General features: G+C 42.4%; 1 protein-coding gene across 1 annotated transcript in view; it reads left to right on the top strand.

Annotated features, from left to right (window-relative positions):
- The window catches only part of Faxc (failed axon connections homolog, metaxin like GST domain containing), a 60,472-nt gene that overhangs the window by 3,941 nt on the left and 31,436 nt on the right, over positions 1-25,095 (top strand). The window contains exons 2-4 of the mRNA XM_021160948.3: positions 1,225-1,360; positions 11,950-12,146; positions 20,678-20,901. Coding sequence (XP_021016607.1) covers positions 1,225-1,360; positions 11,950-12,146; positions 20,678-20,901 — 557 coding nt within the window. The remainder of the gene's footprint in view (positions 1-1,224; positions 1,361-11,949; positions 12,147-20,677; positions 20,902-25,095) is intronic.

Genomic DNA, 25,095 nt, shown 5'->3' with positions numbered 1-25,095 from the left:
CAAAGTAAGTTGTGAAGTGTAGCATTTGTATTGTTTACTAATATAGTCAAAATTGGTCCTGGATTTTAATATCTGACCTCCCACACATTTCATAAAACGGAAAACCTCTGTTTTGTAGTAAATGCTTTTAACTCTATTGGCTTGTAATTTCAGAATGAGTCATTCTGAGGTCTTTAAGTGGAGTAGGCTCTTGGTTGGTAAACCCCAAGAGAACGTGTTTTATGAAGTGGAGATGTTGATGCTAGTGTGCACCGTGTGTGGATGGTGACAAGCCATTTCTGCTTAGCTAGGTGTAGGACTAAACCCGGATTTGGAGAGGGGAAGTTCAGAGGGGCCCAAAGCTTGAGAATGGAGTTCATCTGACTGGGAAATGTTAGGTGCACAAAACAGTGGAAATTGTAATAGGTCTCTGAGGGGTGTATAAGCCAGACTGGGTGAAATTGGAAGTGAACAAGACCATATCTTATTGTGTAAGAATACATTTTTGCTCACTTTTAATGCTTGATAGCATACTAAATGTTCACAGATACCAGTTTATTTAATCCTTGTGATTGTCAATATAGAAAAGGAACCGGGATTTTTCAGTATAAGATTTCCTGAAGATGTGGGTCATGGTGCAGCCTGCCCATTCTGTTAGCTCCACATTTTATAGAGAAGGATATTGTCTAATGTAGGCACTCTCCAGGTTCTACAGACCACTGCCAATGTGACTATCTCTGTACCCAGGATCCTCTGTAGCCCAGGTAGACTTGTGATCCTTCTGTATCAGCCTCCTGAGAGCCAGGATTAAAGGCCTGAAATACCATTCTCGCCTTCTAGTGTTTGCCATCCATAAACGATGTGTACTATATCTACTTCATAAAGTTCTTTTGACACTTAAATAAAGCAATGGCCATGAAACACGCACAGTCAGGTGATGCACATAGTAACCACAAAATGCCTATCTCCCAAATACTCCTCTTGCCCATAGGCTGCACATAAGAAAGCAGGTTGGTTTGTAGTGACTTCCCTGAGCCAACGAGTTCTAGTCATCTAAGAGTCCGTAAGACCCTCCCGTATGTTCACTATGCTTCTGGTCTCTAAACCCCGGAGGAGGTAAGACCTATCACACACACTTCTGCTTGTTCATAGAGGGCTACAATCCCACAGGGTCCTCTTGAGAACCGAGGCAACAGAAAACTAACATGCAGGCTATATTCTCTGTTTCTGTTTTGGTTTTGACAGGAAACAGCAAGAGCTCGACTCCAAAGATGCTATTATTTTGCATCAGTTTGCGAGACCTAACAATGGTGTCCCCAGCTTGTCTCCTTTCTGTTTGAAAATGGAAACTTACTTAAGAATGGCTGACCTACCCTATCAGGTACTTGTTTGCAAATATGTTTTATTCTTACGACATCGATATCTCCTAGAGGATGGGGTAGTTAATGCCACACAAGTGGATATCAGAGAAGGCAGGGTCTGAAGGTAACAGTACCCAGTGGTCAGCAAGAGAGGCATGTGACTCCAGGATCTATTGACTTTTTTTTTCCCATCAGTTCTAATGAAGGACTCATAATATTTCTTTTAATGTGTTCTTTGGTTGGAGGTTTGACTAGGCTTATGGAGCAGCTGGTGAGACTGCCTGGTGGCACTTTTAGGTTTTCATTTGCCATTTTGTCCTCCATGAATGTGGGGTTAGAAGGCACAATAGATTGGAAGTTCTAGGGCCTGAAGCTAGTGCCTCATGTGTACTAGACAAGGGCTCTCCCACCTAGCTATAGCTCTGGACTTTGAAGAGATTTTAACTTCCCTATGTTCTGCTCAAGTGGTTTTTAAGGAAGTACCTGTTCATTTCAGCATTAAAGAAGCAATTAAGAGATGTTGGAGAGATGGTTTGGTGGTTAAGGGCATTTGTGACTCACGCAGAGGACCCTGGTTCGGTTCTAGCACCTGGTACATGGTAGTTCATGATCATTTGTGATTTCAGTTACAGGAGATCCCATGTCCTCTTCTGACTTGAGGCATCAAGACAAGCATGTGGCACACAGATATACAAGCAGGCAAAACACCGACACATGAAGTAAATAAATAAAAAAATTATAGGAAAAAATTCAAGAAAAAAGAAGGAAAAAGAAACACACATACCCATATATACACACACGCACGTACATACATACATACATACATACATAATACACATTCTTATGTAATAAATAATTTGCAAGTATTTTCACCCCATGAAAAAAGAAAATATGCCAGAATCTTAATTATGACTAATTACTGATGTTTAGAATATGGGTCATTTTTAATACATACATTCATTTAAATTTATAACTTTCATTTAAATTTATAACTTTTCCTAAACATGAAAATAGAAATAAACATTATTTCATAAAAAGAATCAACAAAAGAATGAACTTGAAGACATCCATTTTTCCCCTCTGTTATGCTGGAGGTGGCTAACACATTTCATTGTATTATTGTTCTTGTCCTTACTTTGTGCAGCTTAAACTTTTTCTCTTGTGTTTCCCTTTTTAACAAGTTCTCAATGTCTGGAAGTTTACTGGGGTTTTGTTTCTATAGTTGATTTTGATGTTATGAGCACAGAAAATAGTCTCTGATACAGTTCCTTCAGTTTACTGAGACTTTATGCAAATGCGGTTTTTTTTTTTTTTTTTCTTTCAGGGCAGGGTTTTTCTGTGTAGCACTGGGTGTCCTAGAATACACTCCGGCCTTAGAGTGAGCTCAAACTGGCCTCCAACTCAGAGATCCTCCTTCCTCTGCCGCCTGCCTCTGCCTCTCAAGACGAAAGGCACGCGCCACCATCTCCCTCGTGATGATTTTAAAATTGGATTTGTCACATAGTGAGGTGGATTCTCTAGCCCTCCCTTGGTTCTTATTCGCTTGGGATATCTTTCTCTCTCTCTCTCTATCATTGGCTTCTCATGGTTAGTGTGTTGCTTGTATTGGATTTGAGAGTCTTACCAGCTTTGCATCCTGGACATAGCATTCCTCATTTGGTCAGTTCTCATTTGGTACATTTATATAAAAAATGTTTTAAATCCATTTACCCTTTTACCTATACATATCCTACACAGGTTATCTTTTTATTTGGGTAATTTCCCTCCCTCCTTCCTTCCCTTTCTTCCTTCCTTTCTTTCTTGAGACAGGACCTTACTATGTAGCTCTGGCTGGCCTGGACCTTATTATTAGACCAGGCTAGCCTTAAAATCTCAGAGATATGCTTTCCTTTGTGCCTTTTGAATGCTGAGATTAAAGGCATATGCCCAACACCTGGCTTTGGGAAATTTCTTGCTGAATATTTTTCTGTAAGTCTCCATGGCTTGGCATTTCCGAAACCGCTCCCCCCACCCCCAGTTTCACATATTATAAATTTCTTTCCAAAATTCTTTGCTTTTAGCATTTGGAAACTATTAATTACCCCAATGTCTTTTTTACTCTGATGTTGCTATTGAGAACTTTGATGGCGGTGGTGATTTTTAAAAACAGTCTCACTTTGTAATCTAGGCAGGCCTGGATCTTGCTCTGTAGAGTAGGCTGGCCATGTGTACCCAGTAGCTAGAGTCAGTCCTTGAATTCAAGCCTCCTGTCTTTGCCTCTCAACTGCTGGCAGCTACTGAGAAACTTAACAGTAATCTCATTCTTTTTTCTCTCTGACTTTTTAGAATTGGCTTTTAGTCTTAATACTCTATTGAGTGCTATCTATCTATCTATCTATCTATCTATCTATCTATCTATCTATCTATCTATCTATCTGTACCCTGTGCTTTTTCACCTTTTTATTTATTGCATGTGCTCACACACATGCAGATATGCATCTGCATACCATGACACACATGTGAAGGTCAAAGGACAACTTGAAGTGGTCAGTTTTCCCCTTCTACCACGGGCAGCCTGGGGATGAACTTTAGGTCACCAGGCTTAGTGGCAGGTACCTTCACTTGCTGAGCCATCTCACCAGCCCCTCTGGTTCTTTCTAAATTCTTTTAAGTTTTTAATGTGTCTTTGTCTTTTTAAACAATGCAAAAAGCAATGGATTTGTATTATAGCACTTTCTTTTTCTTTCTTTTTTTTTCCTTTTTTTTAGATTTATTTATTTATTTATTTATTTATTTATTTATTATATGTAGCTGTCTTCAGACATTCCAGAAGAGGGAGTCAGATCTCGTTATGGATGGTTGTGAGCCACCATGTGGTTGCTGGGATTTGAACTCCAGACCTTCAGAAGAGCAGTCGGGTACTCTTACCCACCGAGCCATCTTACCAGCCTGCATTTTCTTTCTTTTATTAAACATAATTTTAAATCTTTAGAGGTGGTACTGGAGAGATGGCTCAGTGGCTAAGAGCACTGATTGCTCTTTCAGAGGTCCTGAGTTCACTTCCCAGCAATAACATTGACTCATAACCATCTGTAATGATATCTGATGTCCTCTTCTGGTGTGTCTGAAGACCAGACTGTGATGGCTATGAGCTTTTTTTTTTTTTTTTTTTTTTTTTTTTTAATTTTTTTTCTTCTGGGGAAACTAATCATCAATATTTTAAAAATATTTCCTTTAATAATTGCTTGTTTTTCTCTGTGCCTGTTCCCTGTTGTCTAGATATCTGTCCTTCTGCTTTTCTGTCCCTTGTCTGTGCTGTCCTAAGTCTCTGCTGCTTCATGGAACTTTCCTTTCATTGAAGCAGTCAATGCTGTATTCTGTTTTTGTAACCATTATGTTGCTGGGGTGTTGTTGTTGTTTTATTTTATTTTTTATTTTTTTAATTCTGTGTGCCTGTGTGTCTAGGGTGTGCACATATGAGTACAGGTGCTTGCAGAGGCCACAGGTACCTGATTCCTCTGAGGCTGAATCACAGGTATTTGCCCAACCTGGGTGGTGGGAATCAAGCTTGGATTCTCTGAAAAGGCAGCGTGCTTTTAACTCTTGAGCCATCTCTCTAGCCCCTCATGGTGTTTTCATCTGTTGTGTTCTTTCTTTTTAGACTTTTTCCCTGTGTAGCCTTGGTTGGCTGTTCCTCTTGCCTCTGCCTCCCAAGTGTGTGTCACCATTCCTGGCTAGCTGTTGATTAAAGTTGACATCTCCCTCTCTCTCTGGTTTTTTGAGACAAGGTTTCTCTGTGTAACCTTGGCTGTCCTGGAACTCACTCTGTAGACCAGACTGGCCTCAAACTCAAAGAGACTGCCTGCCTCTACCTCCCAAGTGCTGGGATCAAAGTTGCGTGCTGCCACCACTTGGTCCTTAAGTTTTCTTAAAAAATGTGTCTCCTTAGTCAGTTTTCCTAATTTTTCCCTTTATTTGTGGGAAGATATTCGTTATGTTAACTGGAAGCATTTGGTCTGACCCAGTATTTCTGCCTCATGCTGCCTGTACTCAGCATGTTAGTCCTTTCTCTGTGGCTGTACTCATCAGAGGTCCACGTTTTGTTTTTAGATTTCCCATCAGGGATACTGACTTCTCTGCCCCGGGGAATCTGTCCTGGGAAAGAGCTAGAGCCCCTCCACGGTCCTCAGCCTCCACTTCTTATGTTCTACTCACCCTGCCTCCCAGCTCTCTGGTTGCTGACTTCTGTCTTCTATGGACAACTTGAACGACTAACATACAGAGCAGCCCCAGTCCTTCCTGCAGGTTCACTTACGGTTATTACTTTACCTCCTTTGCTTTAGCTCTCTTTTTATATGCTTTTAGGAAGAGGTTTTTAACACATCATTTGAAAGTACTGGGCAGAAACCAAGACACCTCCCTTATAGTGCTTTAACATGCATATCCCTTATAGTGCTCTAACATGCATATTTCCTCGAATAAAGACAGTTTTTTTTTTCTACAAGATTACAACATACATCAGATACATGGGCTTTTCTCAACGTGTTATGTAGTTTACAAAAAGGTAGTTAAATCAGTTAAATCACTTCAGATGTAGCCAGTGTGAGGTGTTTGGTAGTTCTGGAGCGCAGTGAGGATTCATTTTGCTATATTGTTACAAGCAATTGAGCTGAAAATTTAGAAGTCAGTATAGTAAGTCAGACCCCAAGACTTTGAAATTAGGCTTTAAAATTCTTCATCTCAAAATGGTGATGATGATACCGAACATTTTTTACTTAGATTTAGTCATATCTAAATAAACTATAGTTGTTTCTAAAATGTTGTCTCCTGCTTTTTAGCTTCAAAGCAAAAATTGATTATGAAAATATTTTTGAGTTATCATATCCAGAATTGATCTCTAATTTTTTATTTCTGTAGTTTTGTTTTAGTTTTTGTTTGTTTTGTTTTGTTTTGTTTTTTTCTCAGGACAGGGTCTCCCTGTGCAGTTCTGGTGGTCCTGGAACTCACTGTGTAGACCCAGGTTAGCCTTGAAATCACAGATCTGCCTGTGTCTGCCTCTTGAGTGTTGAGATTAAAGTCACGTGCCACTCGGCTCAGCAGGTAGCATCAGCCGGGTACTGTGAGTGTAGGTTGCCGTTGCACTTGGTTTTTTGTGAGAAAGAAGAGGGTGCTAGGGTCAACCAATGGTCTCTGTATGCGAGGCAAATGATCTACCGCCAAGTTATAACCTCAGCTTTTAAATTTTGTTTTGTCTGCATGTGTGCATTGTGGTGTGCCCTTGCATATGTATGCATGTTGGAATGTGTGTGCTGGAGGCCCGAGGTGGATAATGAGAATCTTCCTTTATTGCCTGACCACCATAGTCACTAAGGCAGGGTATCTTAATCAAACCTAGAGTTTGCTGATTCAGTTAGGCTCACCAGCTTGCTTTGGGATCCTGTCTCTCATCTCTAGGGTTGGAATTACAGGTGAGTCGTCATCTTCACCCAGCATTTACATGGGCTCTGAGCCACTAAACTCTGGTCTTCTTATTTGCATGGTAAGCATTTTAAATTGTATTATTTTTGAGACAGGTCTCAGTATGTAGCTCAGACTAGCCTTGAACTCACCTATGTTGTCCACATCGCCTTAGCCTCTTGCGTGCAGGGCTATAAGCGTATCCTACAGAGTATTCGTCCTTATTTGCACTATGAAGCGTTCCTTCAGATGGCGTTGTTGACACTAGATTGCATCTGAAGCGATGGGTCTAAAAGGGACACGGTGGGAAGATTCCAGTGCAGCAAGAGGCAGTCTCGTGTCGTGATTTTATGTCTCTAGAATACGAGTTATACAAACGTCGGACGCACTAGTAACTTTAAGGAAAGTGTGACATTCTCTTACTCAGCATTAAGGATAATATCTACCTACGTAGCAGCCATGTGTGATTGTGTCGGTTGCTTTCTCTATAACAGAATAAGGCCAAAGCTTCCCCAATCCCAACATGAATGGTTTTTAAACAATAATTTTTATTGTTTGAGAATTTCATACATGCATACACTGTATTTAGATCATCTTTACCCTCAGTTCTTTCCTCTAACTCCTCCTGGATCTACTTTTCCACCCCCTTCCCTCTTTGACTCATGGGACCATATTCATAGAGGAGAGTCTTTTTTTCTCTCCTAGCAGCCCTCCCCTGCGGCAGCTCCTTCTGTCAGCACCTTCTCCGTCCATGCTGTCACTGACTGACTTATCTTATAAGGTCCTGTGCAGGTAACCACAGCTATGAGGTACCGTGAGAGTGCTCCTATCACGTCCACATGACTGCTGTGCCCTGGTCCTCTCCAAGGTGTGGGTCTTAATCCCAGTGCCCCCCTAAAGAAACCGAATGTAACTTCAGGCTTTTCCACCAAGGCTCCACTTCCCAAATAATGACCCAGAGGATTAGTATTTATTTAAAAAATGCTTTGGCCATAAGACAGGCTTGTTCCTATTAGCTTGTGACTTATTTAACCTGTTTACGCTATTATATGCCTGCCACATGGCTAGTTACCTCCTCAGTTTTGTACATCTGGGGAAATCTCTGGTGCTTGACTCTATCCCAGAGTTCCTTTCTCCCTGTCAGTTGTCCCACCTTCTAACCCTGCCCTAGCTTATTGGCCATCAGATTTTTATTGACAGGTGATGCTTCCACACAGTACCCAAGATTATCCCTACCAACAAAAGACCCAGGAGTTTTTTTTTCATTTCTGAAATTCTTGAAGTTTCGGGACTACTAGGCAGAGTTGAGTTGTGCTCTTCTAGAATCTTCTGTTAAAATACACCTTTGTAAAAAGGTGTGTTATCACATAAGTGGATGCTCACAGTCAGCTATTGGATGGATCACAGGGCCCCCAATGGAGAAGCTAGAGAAAGTACCCAAGGAGCTAAAGGGATCTGCAACCCTATAGGTGGAACAACATTATGAACTAACCAGTACCCCAGAGCTCTTGACTCTAGCTGCAGATGTATCAAAAGATGGCCTAGTCGGCCATCACTGGAAAGAGAGGCCCATTGGACTTGCAAACTTTATATGCCCCAGTACAGGGGAACGCCAGGGCCAAAAAGTGGGAGTGGGTGGGTAGGGGGGTAGGGGGAGGGTAAAAAAAAAAAAGAATGTTAGACTGAAGATTTGCTAGTGGCCTACACTATCTTGGATATCAGGTTTTGATTTTTTTTCTTAAATAAAAAGATGTTAAAAAAAAAAAGGTGTGTTCTTGTCTGGGGCTTGGTCAGAATGCTGCCTTGGTTTTAGTTTGGTTTCTCTAGCAGAGAAGGTGGGTAATGGCTAGTCTCTGCAACAGGGGTCGTCTTAGGTCTGTGAAGGAAGAGACATTTATAGATTTTTAAATAGTTGGGAAAAATAAAAATAATAATGTTTTGTCATACATGAAGTTCAGATCTCCGTGTCCTGACTTTTTATTGGAAGCAGCCAAACTTGTTCACTTGTGGTGACCCATGCTGCAATGTTGAGCTCTGAGTAGAAACTTTGTAGCCTGGACTATTTACTACCTGGCTTTCTGTAGGAAGATTTTGCTGACTGCTATTCTAGAGAAACACTTAAAGATGTTCAGGATTTATATCCCAAATTGTATCTAATACTCTCTTCTATTAAAAAAAAAAGCCCACAACTTTCTATAGCTAAAATTGACATGCAACACGCCACACATGTTTCCAGTGTAAATTCTGATAATTTTTTTCAACCGGGTAAGTACTTACGAAGCCATTTTCACCGTCAAGATTGAAAGTATCAGCCAAGTGTGGTGGTGCATAACTGTAATCCTACCACTCAGAGGTAGAAAGAGAAGGATCAGGAGTTCAAGGCTAGCCTTAACTATGCGGTAAATTCAAAGCTAGTCCGGTGTACAGAAGACTGTTTTTCTAATCTCCTTCTAAGATTCTCCTGTGCCTTCTTTGAAATTCGTTGCTTTTGCTTCATTATCTTCAACAACCATGGAAAGACATTCTGTCACCAGAGATGACAGTTTCCAGAGTTTTTGAAAGAAAAGAAGGAAGAAAGAATGAGAGGCAAAAAAGAGAGGAAGAAAGAAAGAATTTACAGTGTAGTTCTTATGTATGTGTGCTAGCCTGGAACCACAGATCGTGTAGATCGTGCTGGCCTGAAACTCACAGAAATCTGCTTCTACTTCTCTAGTGCTGACATTAAAGCTGCACAGCCCCATGTCCAGCATGTGTGCATCTGTTTGTGTGTGGCATGTGGGAGCCATAGACTGATGTTGCTATCTTTATCTTTATATTATTACTCTCTATCCTAACGTTTGAGACATGGTTTCTTTCTGACCTTGAAGCTTGTCTTAGTTACTGTGTTACTTCTGTGAGGAGGGACCATGTCCAAGGCAACTCCTAAAAGAAAGCATTTAATTGGAGCCTTGCTTATGATTTCAGAGGCTTAGTCCTTGATCATCATGGCAGGAAGCAGGGAGATATGGTATTGAAACAGTAGTTGAGAGCTTTACATCCTGATCCCTAGGCAAGGGAGAGAGAGCGAGACAGAGACACAGACAGACAGACAGACAGACAGACAGACAGAAATTGACTGACTGACTGAGGCTGGGCCTAGCAGGCTTTTGAAACCTCAAAGCCCACCCCAATGGCAGACTTCCTCCAACAAGACCACGTCTCCTAATCTTTCTCAAACTGGGGACCAAACATTCAAACAACCACAGAGCTCATTACTTTGGCTACACTGGCTGTCCAGTAAGTCCCAACATTCTGCCTGTCTCTACTTTCCCAGTAATGTGATGACAGATGCCTATCTCACTTCTGGTTTTTAGTGTAGATACTGCAGTTTGAATTCCAGTTTCCATTGTCACAAAGTAAGCACTTTACTGACTAAGGTATCCTCCAACCATATGTGGTCAGCCAGAACCGAACTCAGGTCCTCTGGAAGGACCATTAACAACACAGCCATCTCACCAGCCAGACTTTTGTTTACATGCCTTTGCATGGCTGTATGCTTTCTTACTCTTGGGTAAATACTTAGGGGTGAAATGGCTTGATTAGAAGAAAGTCGTAGGGGCTGGAGAGATAGCTTTTTAGTTAAGAGAAGGCAGATCTTTCAGAGGATCCTGGTTCAGTTCCTCACACCACAGGACGGCTTACAACTGTAATTCTAGTTCCAGGGGATCTAATGACCCCTTTTGTCTCCACTAGCACCAGGCTTGCACATGGTACAGACATACATTGGAGGCAAACACTTAGACACATAAAATAATAAAATACATTTTTTTTTTTTAAAAAGAGAGGTGTAAGTTTAACTTAAGACAATGTCAGAATGTCTTAAAGTGGTTGTCCATTTAGCATCCCCACCATAGTTTTGAGTATCAGTTGGCCTTAGAGGGGCCAACATTTGCACTATCCAACAGGGTCTGCACTATTTATTTGTTTAAAACATGAGGAAGAGTTTGTGACAGCCAGCGTAATTTAGGCTGTATAGTCTTCAAGTCAGTGGATACCATTCTTTTTTTTTTTTTTTTTTTAAAGATTTATTTATTTAAAATATGTAAGTACACTGTAGCTGTCTTCAGACACTCCAGAAGAGGGCGCCAGGTCTTGTTGCAGATGGTTGTGAGCCACCATGTGGTTGCTGGGATTTGAACTCTGGACCTTTGGAGGAGCAGTCAGGTGCTCTTACCCACTGAGCCATCTCACCAGCCCCAGTGGATACCATTCTTACAATTAACCTTGAGGTTTAAATGACCATATTTATTGAGAAAGGTGATTGAAGACATGGAATTCTCCAGAACCCCTTCATTCATGTGGTCCAGGCCTTTACTTTGTATACATTGGAGAACAAATACCATTGTAATTTTAACCATCAATTGTCTAACTTGATCTGTTCACCTTCTTTCTGGTCAAGATCTGAGACACTGTAAGCTTCTACCATGCTTGTAGATCAAAATAGAGTTTGTCTGAACAGGTTCTGGGCACTACAGCTAGGACTAGACATTAGGCTCTGGGCAGAAACCCAGGATCCTGCTGAATTAATTTCCTTTAGGAGACACTGCAGTCAAATCTGTTGTGTATTATTTTGTTTAAACCTCAATATGATCATTTAGGGGACCTCTTACTTGCACTGTAGTGACAATATGCATTATTCAGATGAAACATACTGGATTTGAACTATGCAACATATTGGATTTGTTGTATCTTTGGTTACTAAGTTGGTGCAAGCTTCTTTGTGGTTTATTTTCAGGGTGTTTTTTTCCCCCCTCTTTGTGGATAGTTTTGCACATTGTAGCTACACTTGTCCACTTCAAACTCACCCCTTTCCTCTCTCTCCCACTCCTTGACTCACAGTCCCCTTCCTTTCTTAGTTTAGATAGAATCTGAGTCTACTATAGAACCTATGGGAACAAATTAATACTTTAATGTTCAGTAAAAGGTCCCCTCCCCCTTCTAGAGATCTTAAAGAGTCAGTGTGCTGAGTTCATTTGAGCACTGGGTAGGAATGGTTGTTTCTGTTAATCAGTGAAGTTTATATACACATGTTTATATACACATTGCTTCTCTCTCTCTCTCTCTCTCTCTCTCTCTCTCTCTCTCTCTCTCTCTGTCTCTCTCTGTCTCTGTCTCTCTCTCATGCTCTGTTTAGAACTATTTTGGTGGAAAACTCTCTGCTCAAGGGAAGATGCCTTGGATTGAATATAATAATGAAAAAGTGTCTGGCACAGAATTCATAATCGACTTTCTGGAAGAGAAACTTGGAGTGAACTTAAATAAAAACCTCGGCCCCCATGAAAGAGCCGTCTCAAGAGCCGTGACCAAGATGGTGGAAGAGCACTTCTACTGGTGAGTCCCTGCTGAGTCTCCCCACTCCCACCCCACAGGCACTGCCCAGCCAGCCTTAGATCTCCGTCAGAGATTTCTGACACTTACTGTCTTCAAAGTTTTGTGCTAAGTTTATTATCTTTCTCAAAGGTTTTATCAAAAAACAAACATAACAAACAAATAAAAAACCAAAACAAACCCCTTTGATTTAGGGTCAAAGTTCTGCCTGTTGTCCCCAAGTATCTAGATAAGGACTCCACAGGTATCACTCTAGAGTCTGTCACAGCCACAATCACTCAACTATACCAATAAAGCTGGCAGTTTGTAAGTAGACTTCATTTCAGTAAAATTATCATGAACACTGAGACTTGGCTTTCATTTATAATAGCATAATCTTCCTTTGATCTTTTCCTAACCACATATACAGGAAAAACTTTTACAGTCTATGTGTTGCAGTTCCCTGTGTTTTAGTGAGGTGTATATGTCAATTTGTGGGGCTCATCAGTACAAACTGCTGAATAAGAGTGCATCAGATGCTGGGAAGTACTGGCACATGCCTTTAATCCCACCCTCAGGAGGCAGAGAGAGTCAGATATCAGAGTTTGAGGCAATTCTGGTTTACAGATCGAGTTCCAGGACAGCTAGGGCTACACAGAGAAACCCTGCTTCATTTCTGGTTCGCAGCCCCCAAGTTTGAAGCAGCACACAGTTGGGTTGAACAGTTGTTCTGTTTTGCTTTGGTGGTTACAAGCTGCTGCAGCACTATTTGAGATGATCACATCTGCTTAGTCTTGCTTCACAAACCTCTATGTTTTGTGGGCTTTCCCCTCTTTGGCTGCTGTCTGGCACATCTATTCCCTTCTCTACTCCTAGAGTTGACAGGAACTTTCTGCCGAGTAGTTGCTGACTTGACTTTGTCTCAATACTTAATTAGAAATCGTTAGTCCCACTTTATTGGTGTTGCTGTTTCTTGGTCAGATGCTGATCGAGGAGCTTTTACTGACCACTTCCTCCCATGGAGGCCATCTCCTCGTGGGACTTACTGTGGGATTCTTCCTCCCTGGCTCTCTGCTTCATCCTCCTGCTCTCCTTCTAGGTAGAAAACTGGATGCTTCTCTATCTCTGAGATTACACATGACCCTCTATTTTTCTCTTCTGATGTTTGGTTTTTGTACCCTGTCTGTCCGGGTGTTGACCAGAACTGCACATCCTCTCCCCACCTCACTATAGAGATGAGGGAGGGCTGACCAAGGAAGTGCCTTCTCGGAGAGCACAGAGAGAGCAGTGTGGGAGAGAGTGGACTCAGTGTTGGCAGGGGCCTGGCCCTTTCCATGAAAAACTGATGGAGATGCCAGGCCTCTGCTTTGTCACAGTGGACACTAGGATGTGTGACTGTCTGACTCCCTTGACTGCTGGGAAAGGCTGTGGAAAGGCTCCCATCTCATTCACTAGCCAGGTTTCAGACCCAGCTCTGTGGTGGGGTGGCAGAGGGAAATGAAGAGTGTGCTCTGGGCCCCTGATCCTCAAGCCACCTATAATCGTGTTTACTACGCCTCCTTTAAGAGATGGGGTGCCTGACTCAAGGATGTGGAAAGCTAAATGTCAGCTTTCTAGAAAGCTGTGGAACTTATGTTTTCACTCATATTTTGGTTGTAACTCTTACATTTTTGTAGTAGCTCAGAAATACATACATACATACATACATATGTATATGTTTGGATTTAGTGAAATAGCCAATTCTCATATGTCACGCCTTTCATTCAGGGACCTGCATCATTTTATATAACTTTACCCCTGGTAGATGCTCACAGACAATGCTTTTCTGCTCTTGTCTTCACTAACCCTCAGCTAATAGGGAGGTAGGGTAGGCTGTGGATGTGTGAGAGAGGGAGCAGGGGAAAGATTATAAACTTCCCAGAGCTTACTGTACTTGAGGGCCACATAGCCTCTTTAAAGGTTAGCATTGTTTCTCTAAAACTACCTTTCTATTAGAAAAAAAAAAAAAAGAGGCATTTTGAGATATAATACATTTTTATCTCTAGTACCAAAAGAAGAACAATCCCTGGGCCTGTTTCTTTTCTCCCCTCTGGCATATAAAGTTCCCACACCCACAGGGAGCTTCATGTCCCTGCTCTCACAAGGAACTGTCCAAGGCAGTGACATTCTCCCTTCCTTCTGCTCTTCCAGTCCCAGAGAGCAGAACGGAAGCTGGCCCCAGCACGGGAACTGACCTCCATGTATGGTAGTTGTCTCTGAGATTCTGTCACATGCTAACCAGCCCCGAGCTCTTAGGTCGTGACAGAGGTGTTTACAGAGGAAGGAAGGCCTGTCAGCCCTCAGTGTTTAACCGACTTAGCTGATGCTCTGGGGCTTTTCAGGTACATTTTATTTTGGCTTGAAACTTTAAAACTGCTTGGGTACAATTTTCTACAAGGCAGAAGTGGTGGAAAGCGGGCATTCCCATGTAACGTGACATAATTTTGAAGCTTTGTTTTATGTCCACTCAGATAAGCACACTCAGCTACAAAGTGGCTTTTCTTGCATTTGAAATCTATATAATTATATCCCACTTGCATTATAAAAGCTATTATTGAAGATGAATAAGCCTGACTTTTTTTTTTTTCTTATCTTCTTTGTCTTGTACCGAGTGCTTAAGTTAGATCTAATGCTTGGAAACTGGATTTCTCAGACAGAGAATCAAATTACCAAAATGAAATTGATGTTCTAACAACATTGATTCTTCAGTGGTGCATACTGCCCTCCTGTGGCCATCACTGAAAACCCCGAGTCTTCTAACACTGTAGAATAAGCGTGACACCCAACATTTTCCACGCAAATCTACTTCTAGGTTGCACGTAATTTATACATTTTAAACTTCATTTTTTGTGTGTGATGTCATTTGAACTCAGGGCCCTTGTGCGTGCTGGGCGAGTACACCAGCATGGAAACCCATCTCCAGCCTGAGCTTAGCTTTTGATGTAATTTTAGTATCGGAGGGAGAAGGGGAACTTTGCTTAGATGACTTACAAGATGTGTAAGAGCTGTGTGGAAGCCTGACCATGATGGCTGATTACAACGCTACAGACCCATTCCACCATTTCCCCTTCTGTGTCCAGTCTTAGCTGGAGGGGGAGTTCCTGTTGGAAGGTTTGTGAAATTTGATGATCATTGAAGAAGTATATCATAAGTTCACACCCCTTTAAAGTAGAATGTAAATAAGACAGCAAGGGTATAGCCTCATGTAGAGAGAGGTGGTTTTTGAGATAGGGCCTCACTGTGTAATCTTGGCTACCTGAGAACTTATAGAGACCCACCCACCTCTGCCTTTGGAACTCGGGAATTAAAAGGTGAGCCACCGTGCTTGTCAGTGAATGGCGTTCTTCTGACTTGGAAGGCCATACTCTGAGACTCAGTAGTTTGTAACTTTCAATAGTTTGTAACTATTATTATTTGTTTATGCCTTGGGCCTGTCTTCATGGTAGGTTATGGTGAAAAAACATTTTCATCAAAACATCAGCCATAAGGGACTGAAGATATATATAGCTCAGAGGTTGAGTGCTTGCCAAACTTTACAGCAGTCCTGTGAGTTATGTAAACTCACCATCCTTCTGCTTATTTCCTGGGTTCTGGGATTACAGGCATGGGCCATGATGCTTGGCCTTTTGCCTGTTTGCTAGGTATCCTTTAGAAGTGTTAGCACAGGTTTTAAATCTTTAAATCTTTGGTCCAATTTATGTAGGAGAGATTAGACACATTAGTCGTGATAAGAAAACGAATATCTGAACTTTCTGAAATAGATTGTCACCTGACAATTCACTTTAATTGCTTATCCTAGTCTACTTTCCCAGTTGGCCCTTCCTGCTGACTCCACTTAATAATTGATGACTTCCTGTGCACTGGGCTTCTTCCCAGTGAAGATAAAGGGGCCAAGAACTGCTAAAGAGACAAGTGGCAGACACTTCACTCTCCATGGGTTCTTCTCTCTATTTTTCTAAGTACATACTATCCTTTAGAAATGTCACACAGCCAGCATCAACTCAGTATAAAGCTGTTTTTCTTTCAATCAACAGTCCACTCTTAGGAAATAAACTGAATGCCAACTGGTATGCAGATACTACGCCCCTACCCTTAAGTGTCTCTCAGGCTGGAATGCCTTTATGAGAAAGCCTTCCTTAAGCCTTAATGATTGTCATTGTTGGGGAAGAGTTTGAGGAGCTGAGGGAAGGCAGAGTTAGCACCTACTGGAGAGATGAAGGCAGGGATGCCAGAGGATGTGGTAGTGTGATAGAGCCATGTGACAACTGGAGTGGCAGGTGACGGAGCTAATGATAAGGGGTAATGATTAGGGTGTTCAGATAGACAGCACTGTCTGTAAATATCTGCAGCCAAGGAAGAGGTGCTTGGGGAGTGTCTTAATCTATCCAGGCTCCTGTAACTGAAGAGCAGGCTGGCAGTTTAGAAGTTTATATCTCACCACACAGGGAGACTAGTAAGCCCAAGGCCAAGGTTTTAGCAGATGTGGAGTTTAATGAGGTCCTATTTTCTGGTCCACAGATAACCATCTTCTTACAGTAAGGTCACATAACAGAAACACTATAGGGTCATTTTTATAAGGGCAGTAATCTTACTCTTGAGGGCTCTGTCCTCATGACTTAAGTACACTGAAGGCCTTGCTTCCTAATACTGCCTGGTTTCAATACAAGAAATTTGGGAACATGAATATTCAGTCTGTAATTGGGGTTGGGGGAAAGCACGTCCTTTTGCACGGCTAATATACAGTTTATAGGAGGCCATACTGAGACTTGGAAACTGGGAAGGGTCAGAATATGGTCAGGGTCCTGGGGTTTCTGACATCACAATATGATATTGCAATCTACAAATATGTTGGGCTGCATTTATAGCCATCCTGAGAAACACCTGGCCTGTGAGCATAGGCGTGGCACACTTGGGTGGGAGCCATGAAGAACATCTCCTGGGATTCTGGCCTGGGTGAGGTGAAGTAAACAAAAATGAATCCAATGTTGGAAGTGTAGTTTGCATTTCCTGAAGCTCTTCCATTAGGAACTCATGGCTCTGAGAATGGAGGTCTGAGTTAGGTATAGATTTGGAAGTTGCTTTGAACTCCTAGGTATGAATGAGCTCACCTCATGACTAGATGTAGTAGGGAGGAGACTAGAACAAAAATAGCTAGAATACTGTTGGAACATGGGGAAGGTGTGTGTGTGTGTGGGGGGGAACAGCCATTGTCAGCTAAAGGCAAGCTCCATGAGAGACTAACAGTGTCAGGTGCTTCAGTACTCATGAGAGCTCAGCTCAGTGAAGAGGGCATGGAGGAAGTTTCTGACCCATGGCTTGGGGAGAGTTGTTCGGGTGGAGTGACGAGGTAGAATCTCTCACTGTTTCTGGAATCCTGAGTGAGAGGTGTAGCCTTGGCTCTTATGACATGGAAACCTGCAAAATATCCCCTGCCTGTCCTAGCTGAGGTAAGAGTATGTAAATGTCTTAGTTAGGGTTTTGCTGCTGTCAACAGACACCATGACCAAGGCAAGTCTTATAAAAACAACATTTAATTGGGGCTGGCTTACAGGTTCAGAGGTTCAGTCCATTATCATCAAGGTGGACGCATGGCAGTATCCAGGCAGGCATGGCACAGGAAGAGCTGAGAGTTCTATGTCTTCATCCAAAGGCTGCTAGTGGAAGACTGACTTCCAGGCAACTAGGGTGAGGATCTTAAGCCCACACCCACAGTGACACACCTATTCCAACAAGGCCACACCTATTCCAACAAGGCCACACCTATTCCAACAAGGCCACACCTCTAAATGGTGCCACTCCCTGGTCCAAGAATATACAAACCATAACAGTAATCTACACATTTGTTGTCTTTCGACACTTTTGACACTTTGCTGGATTTGATCCCCAAAGAGCCCTCTGGTCCTTATCTGACACTGGTCTGTAATATTAGGGACAGTAGAAAAGCAAAGAAATCAGGTGCAGAAGGGGCTGGGGAGACATCAGTCACTAAAGTGCTCGCAAGGCCTTGCAGGTATGAGGACCTGAGATTAATTTGCATATATCTTTAAAGTGCTGAGTGTTGGGGCTGCAGAGATGGTTTAGCCCTTAAGAATGCTTGCTGTACTTCCAGAAGACCTGAGTTCTGTTCCTAGCATCCACAGAGGTGACACCTGTACATCTAGCTCCAGGGATCTCATACCTTCTTCTGGTCACTTAGGGCGTATGCAATATGTGGAGTGTACTGCCCACCTTCCAAAAAAAAAAAAAAGTGTAAGTGTGGTGGAGCACACTTGAAATCCCAGTGTTGGAAAGCCTGGGGCAGTCAAGGCTCAGGAACTCACTGGCCAGCCAGCCTAGCTGCACTTGGCAGGTTCTAGGTCAGTAGAGACCATGCCTGAAAAAAACTGTGGGCAGAACCTGAGGAACCTCTAGCTTCCACACTCACATGCATACATACACTTATGTGTCCTTATAACACATGCACTTGTATGCCTAGTGAACATGTACAAGGACACATACATAGACACAGACATGAGCTGTCTCTCCTTCTCACCATAGCACCTTCTTTCTTCTAATTTGCCTTTGAACTATGATTTTTCCAACATTGTCCTCATTCTAGAACGTTCCTTAGACAATCCCATTTCTTCTCACAGCTTTAAAACTCACTAAATGTCCCTGACTGCCCACCAGTTCGATCTCCGTGTAAAGTCTAAACTTTCTTCTTGAGTTTTTCCTGCTTGCTGGACATCTTCTGTCTTTGGAACCTTCGAGTGCATCTGGCTCACCTACCTTTCATTCCTCAAATTCATTCTACCCTGTGTGGTCCAGCGCTGATTGGTGAAATCTGCTCAAATGCTCAGCCTGGGCGAAGACACCAGTTACTGGACCCTTCTATCTCAGAAGTTCTCCATGTACCCTGTGGCACCTCTCTGTCGTGGTCTACAGCACATCCTTCCTGTCTGTCTCACTCACCCTGTCTTCCTGTCAGCCTTCCTACCAGCATTGCCATAGGTCTGATTATGAAACTTTCCAACATTTAACCTTTATTTTTGGAATTAAAATGATTCAGCCTGGCTTCAGGCCTCCTGTGATTAGCTCTGTAAGGCTGTCCATCTCAGGTCGTACACAATTCTTTACGTGCATCCTAAAGCCCAGCTACACTCCTGGAGTTCTTGCAGGTCCAGGCAGCCAGCATCTTCATGTAGGTGCCTCTTGAGCTCCGTCCTGTTCATCCTACAGTTATGCTCAGGATCTAACTGGGTGACACAACACATCTCCAGCTTAGAGTCACACATGCCTCAAGAATGACTAGAAACTTTATATATGTTTTTAAGTGGAGAGGATATCAATAGAGCGTAGCTACACAAAATGCTAAAACTTTCAGGGCTTTTTTTCCCCCCGGTGGAGCTAGAGATAGAGGCCAGGGCCTGACACATGCTAGCAGATCTTACACCACTGAGATGTACCCAGCTCTTGTTTTCTTCCTAATGTGTAAAATAACTTTTTGTAGCTACAATTTACCATCATCCTGTGTGTTTTTAATAATAATTTTTTTTTACCTTTCTGAGTTTTAAGAAGTCATTACTACATATTAGCCCACATCAGGGGTAGGGATATGATTGATACATTTTTTTATTATTATTATAAAGAAAATTTTATTATAAAGAAAAGAAAATATTTCATGTGTATATTCTCAGAGCTACATTCTTCTCAGAGGGAAGTCCTTTACTGTATATCTAGTAACATGGTTAGCTATAAAAACACTTTTGAGACTCTGCAGGTTTTTCAAACCAAATAAGGAAAAGTACAGGCACTGCAGCCAATAGGATGCTTCCTGTCTGCATGTGTTGTGTGGGACCGCTGGATGGGTGAGATTGCCACCAGCGCCACCCAGTGGGAGAGTGACCACACAGTTCCTTGGGTGAATACTTAAAAATCCTTGCAAACAGCCTGAGGGAGAGAGTTGATTTTCTGGAGAGCAAATAATTTACATATCTACCGCATATCACTTATGAAACATAGGCAGGTGTACCTGCCCCTTAACCTCTGTTCAAAAGGCAAAAGGGTGTCTTAAAAAAATAACCCAACCTTTTTAATCATGAGATGTAAAATACATGCAGCCTAGAAAACAGAAACACAGGACTTAGCACAAAGCACTCATGTGCCTGAGGAGCCGTCCTTAAGCTCCAGAGGGGAATGCTGCTCTCTTCCCATTGGCTGCAGGCCCTGTTGGGTACCCCATAGCACTTGCCAGCCTCCTGAAAGGCTATTACTTTCCTGAAATAGCATGAGAAAGAGCAGAGGAGTTTGAGGGCAGGCGACCGGGAAGATTTGGTTGAACAGGAGCACAGGACACCGTCGTTTCTCTGAAAGTTGTAAATCTACACGTTGGCTAGAACTGTTGTGACAATTCCTGCCGCTCAGGTTAAACACTGCGGGTATTTGGTAGTGCTGCACTCTGAGCAATGCGTTTGAAAGTGACTGCAGAGCTACACATCTCTGATGCACAGCAGTAACTTGTTTCCACACAATTCCAGGACATTAGCTTATTGCCAGTGGGTGGACAATCTCAATGAGACCCGGAAGATGCTGTCACTTAGTGGCGGTGGTCCCTTCAGTAACCTGCTCAGGTGGGTCGTGTGCCACATAACAAAAGGAATTGTGAAGCGGGAGATGCACGGCCACGGCATTGGCCGCTTCTCGGAGGAAGAGATTTACATGCTGATGGAGAAGGACATGCGGTCTTTAGCAGGGCTTTTGGGTAACGTACCACACCTTCTATATTTTCTGTGCTTACTGTTGCATGACTAGTAGAGTGCTGCTGGTTTATGAATATAACTTGCTTAGGGTTTTTGCTCCCATATGTAGGTTGCATTTCCACCATTTAAACAAGGCCCTTAGTCTCCCAGAGTAATCTCTGGTGTTAGTTTTTAGTGTAGCTATGGAGGACCCACCTGAGAGCATGTGGAAGACACTTCAGCACTGGGACTTGGCTGCAGGGGATTCTGGCTGTGCTGTGAGGATAGGTGATTTTGAGCAAGGAGCCTCTTCTATTTATACCCAGGTCAGGTTGCTTGTAAGCACATACTCTTGTAGAGTTACACAGAGTTGGTGACAACCCAGCCTGACCTGTTCTGCATGTGCATGCATGCGCATGCGTTGACCTTTGTCATCTTACGCTGTTCATTCTGGTGTGTATCCTTAGTTTTCTTCTTTCTACCGTGTTTTATCCAAGATTATGCATTTATTGGACGTGGTGGGCTAAATTGCGTCTGGGGAGCATCTTGGAGAGGGAAAGAGCCTTAAATGCCCATGAGCTAGTGAGGGGAACTTATTCTGTTCACCAGCTGGCTGCAGATAACCTGGGCTGCTGTAGTTCTATACTGGGTGAGCTTGATTCTTGGCTATGGTGATTCACAAAGAGACTGTCCAAAGCAGCAGCCTAGAGGTGAACCCACGTCATCTAATATGGGACTGTTTAATGGTCTCAGTGGGACTTCTGGTTTTAATTTCAGAACTTGGTTTTGTTCACCCGTCCTCCCTTTGTGGTAATGGTGTCCAGATCTGTCACCATTCCCATCGTAGATCATGATAGGTTCCTTGCCTCCACAAGGAACTGGGATGTGGGATTTGTTTTGTTGAAACCGACCCGGTGTGCTGGCAGTGGAGGCTCCGTGGACATCACCCCTCTTACAGAGAGTGTTCTACGTTGAGCACTCGATTGCTCCACATTCCAAATATTTGCTAGATCTGGAGTCCTCCCTTGAATACCATCTGGTGCCTTACTCTGGGAATCGTCATCTTGATCTCAGACGAGCAACCCTTAGTGGGATCCTTCTTCCTTAACAGTGATGGTGTCTGTTTCTGTCTTATTCCTCCTCCTCCTCCTCCAGTTTATGCTGTTGGAAGCCTCCACAAATAAGGAGTTGAATTCCAGAATCATTATGATGGCCAAGACTATGCCAGTAAAAACCTTTTGAACGATTGAACAGCATTGATTTCCTAACCAGAGCATTGGTGACTAGAATCCTCTAGAAGTGTTTCTTATTCAGAGAAGTTTAGAGAGCAGGGTGATGGCCATAATGACCACTAGCACTTTCTCTGAGCACTCAGTGACCAAGCCTTGTTCCCAATGCATCACTGTGCATTGATCACTGTGATTGATCACTGATGGGTTGGTTGGAAGCCTTGTAAGCATGGGAGTTTGCCCTCGCTCGTGGCTCATTAACTATGGTTTCAGACATCAGTGGGTGACCGTGGTCTGAATGGCAAGTTCCACTTAATATTGTAAGGTTTAAATTGGGTGCTGTTATGAGTACCATGATGGATTCTCCAGGATCTGCTCTGTCTAGCCCAGGACATAGGTGACTCCTCTCTGTCTACTACTGTCACAGTGACTGCTTACAGCCACCTAGTAGCAACAGATCCACCGTTGTGAGGAGTTACAATGCTTGTGTTGAAGTAACCTTTATTTCAATCATAGATTTTGCACTTAACATAACTTTATTAGGAATTTTATTTCCTAGGAAAACTGTGTTTGAAACAAAAATTTGTCAATTATAGAAGTTTGGAAAGGTTCAGAAAAGCACAGAGAAGGAAAACAAGTCAAAATAATTTTATAACTTATTGCTAACCAAAGTACTATTTGATGCTAACCATTTGATGCCTAACCTTTTAATACTTTTATACATAATTTTGAATCTTGTATAGATATACATACATTATTTTTCTTTTTTCTATCATTAAGTATTCTGTACCATGTGACTGTATGCCTGTATCATAGTTGACACCAGAAAAACTTATCAGACAAATTCCACTTTGCCTACTGTTTGTCTTATATTTTTGTTCTGGTAGTTCTGAGTCTACAGAAACATTAAACAAACAAACAGAAAATAAGACAGAATGGGATATGATTTGTATATCTGTGTCTAGTATTAACAAGGCGACTCCCAGCTGAGACCATTAGGTATGCAATTAAACTAAGTAGAGACCATGGGATCCCGGACAAAGTCAAACAACACTTCCCATCCAATAGTGGAGGAAATTGAGTCACACCGATAGGCAGAAGTGAGACAGGGATCAAATAGAACATTAGGCTTAAGACATTGTTTTCTAACTGCTGACTGCTTGCATGACTTGGGATCCAGAACCCAGATCTGGATGGTGAGGGGTAAGGAAAGATCACACACACATACAGGAAAGCTGGGACTGGGTGGTCTGGGCTGTCAGTGTGCTTCTCATACAGGGTTGAATAAGGAGGCAGGCTTATGGCGTACAGCTGAGTCAAGGACATAGGGTTAGGTAATCACAGTGGAGCAGTCTCTATGGGAAAGCTCCAGACTTAAAAGATGGACGGGAGGACAAAGCTACGGGAGAGGTTTTCTGCATGTCCTATCAACATCCGTACAGGAGTGAGGAGGGAAGGGATTGCCATTCCCGTGGGGCTGAGGTTCTGGGGCCTTTGACATAGCTCCCTACTACCCAACTATGACCCCAAATTTCCTTATGTATTGTACTTAAAGTGACTTTATTATTTCAGTGTGGCATCTTCAGAATATTTCCTGAAGTAAACAGAGCTTAGACTATCAAATTAAGGAGTGGTCTCTAAAGTGATGTTTAAAGAATGTTTTATCTGCTTGCACCTTGTAGTGGACTACCAAATAATTTTTGGTTGTCTGAGAATGTAGCTCTGTGTTAGAGCTCTTGTCCAATGTAGGATTCTGGGCTCTACCCTCAAAGACTGAAAACACAATAAAATAAAACAGATAGAGATATGTTTGTGAACTGAGGTTGTACCGTCCATTCTGCCAATGCATGCCTTTAAGAGCCTCAGATGAGAGCCAAACGATAAATTGGACTTATAAATGGGAGTGAGGAAAGCTGATTTCCAGAAAGCATCATTCGCTTAATAAAAAATTTATTGTGCATTTTCTAGTGTGAAGTATTTCTTTTGAGTCCAAAAATAGCTCAGGGTTTCTTTGGTCTTCAGTCCTTATTGATATCAGATTGGCACATCTCTAAGAGCCACATCTGTTGGTTATTTTAATAAGCATTTGTGTTCTTGATTATTTAATGAAGGATAAATGATGCAGAGTAGTGTGTCCTGTCAGAAGCAGCTTCCCAGCCCCTTGCTAAACATGTGCGATTACAGCGTGGTACAGTTTTACATAATGGTTAAATGGTATTGTTGGATAAGAAAAATCATCACTTCTGTGTTTCAAGTAAAAGAGACACGAGGCTGCTCACTTAGTTCACAGTTAGGTTATATATAGACGATTAAAATATCCTCAAACAACAACACGGGAAAGCATTCGTGATAAGAAATAGAAAATCTGTAGGCCTTGTGGTTCTCAGACCTTCCCAGTCGCAAAACAAGGCTGCATTTTGATGTTTTGAAAAGCAGATTTTATAATGTGGACCAAAGCTAAGTGTTATGTTGACGTGTGGAGGTGGTCACCTCTGTGTGTGTGTGTGTGTGTGTGTGTTGGGGGTTAATGGATGGGTTGAAATGAGTCCCAGTTTCATCTCTAGAATTTCTTCTGGCTTCTAAGGCTCACAGTGCAGATAGAGGCTGCTGGCTGTGGTAACTGGACTTGCTGAGCCTTCATCTGACTACAGCGTGTGTCTGTGATTACAATGAAGCAGTATAGACTACTCCCTCAGAGTGCTTCTTTGATTTTAATTGGACATCTATAGGTCCTGTGTGCTGCTGCTGCTGCTGTTATCTTGTGACAGTAGATGAGTAATTGATATATGGAGTTTGTGAGATGGAATCATGTATGGGGAAGATAATGAAATCCAGTTTCAGGTATGGGGACCAGTACTGCATAGATGGGAGTTAATAGTGACTGCACACAGTTAGCAGACAGCCAATTATAACTAGTTAGGGTCTCATGTGGCTTAGTCTGTTCTCCAACTCACCATGTAGCAAAGTCTGGCCTTGAACTCCTGTTTC

Source organism: Mus caroli, unplaced genomic scaffold (genome assembly GCF_978045245.1).
Source record: "Mus caroli unplaced genomic scaffold, Mus_caroli_1 scaffold_6, whole genome shotgun sequence".
Classification (NCBI taxonomy): domain Eukaryota; kingdom Metazoa; phylum Chordata; class Mammalia; order Rodentia; family Muridae; genus Mus; species Mus caroli.
This window is presented reverse-complemented; position numbering and strand designations above follow the sequence as displayed.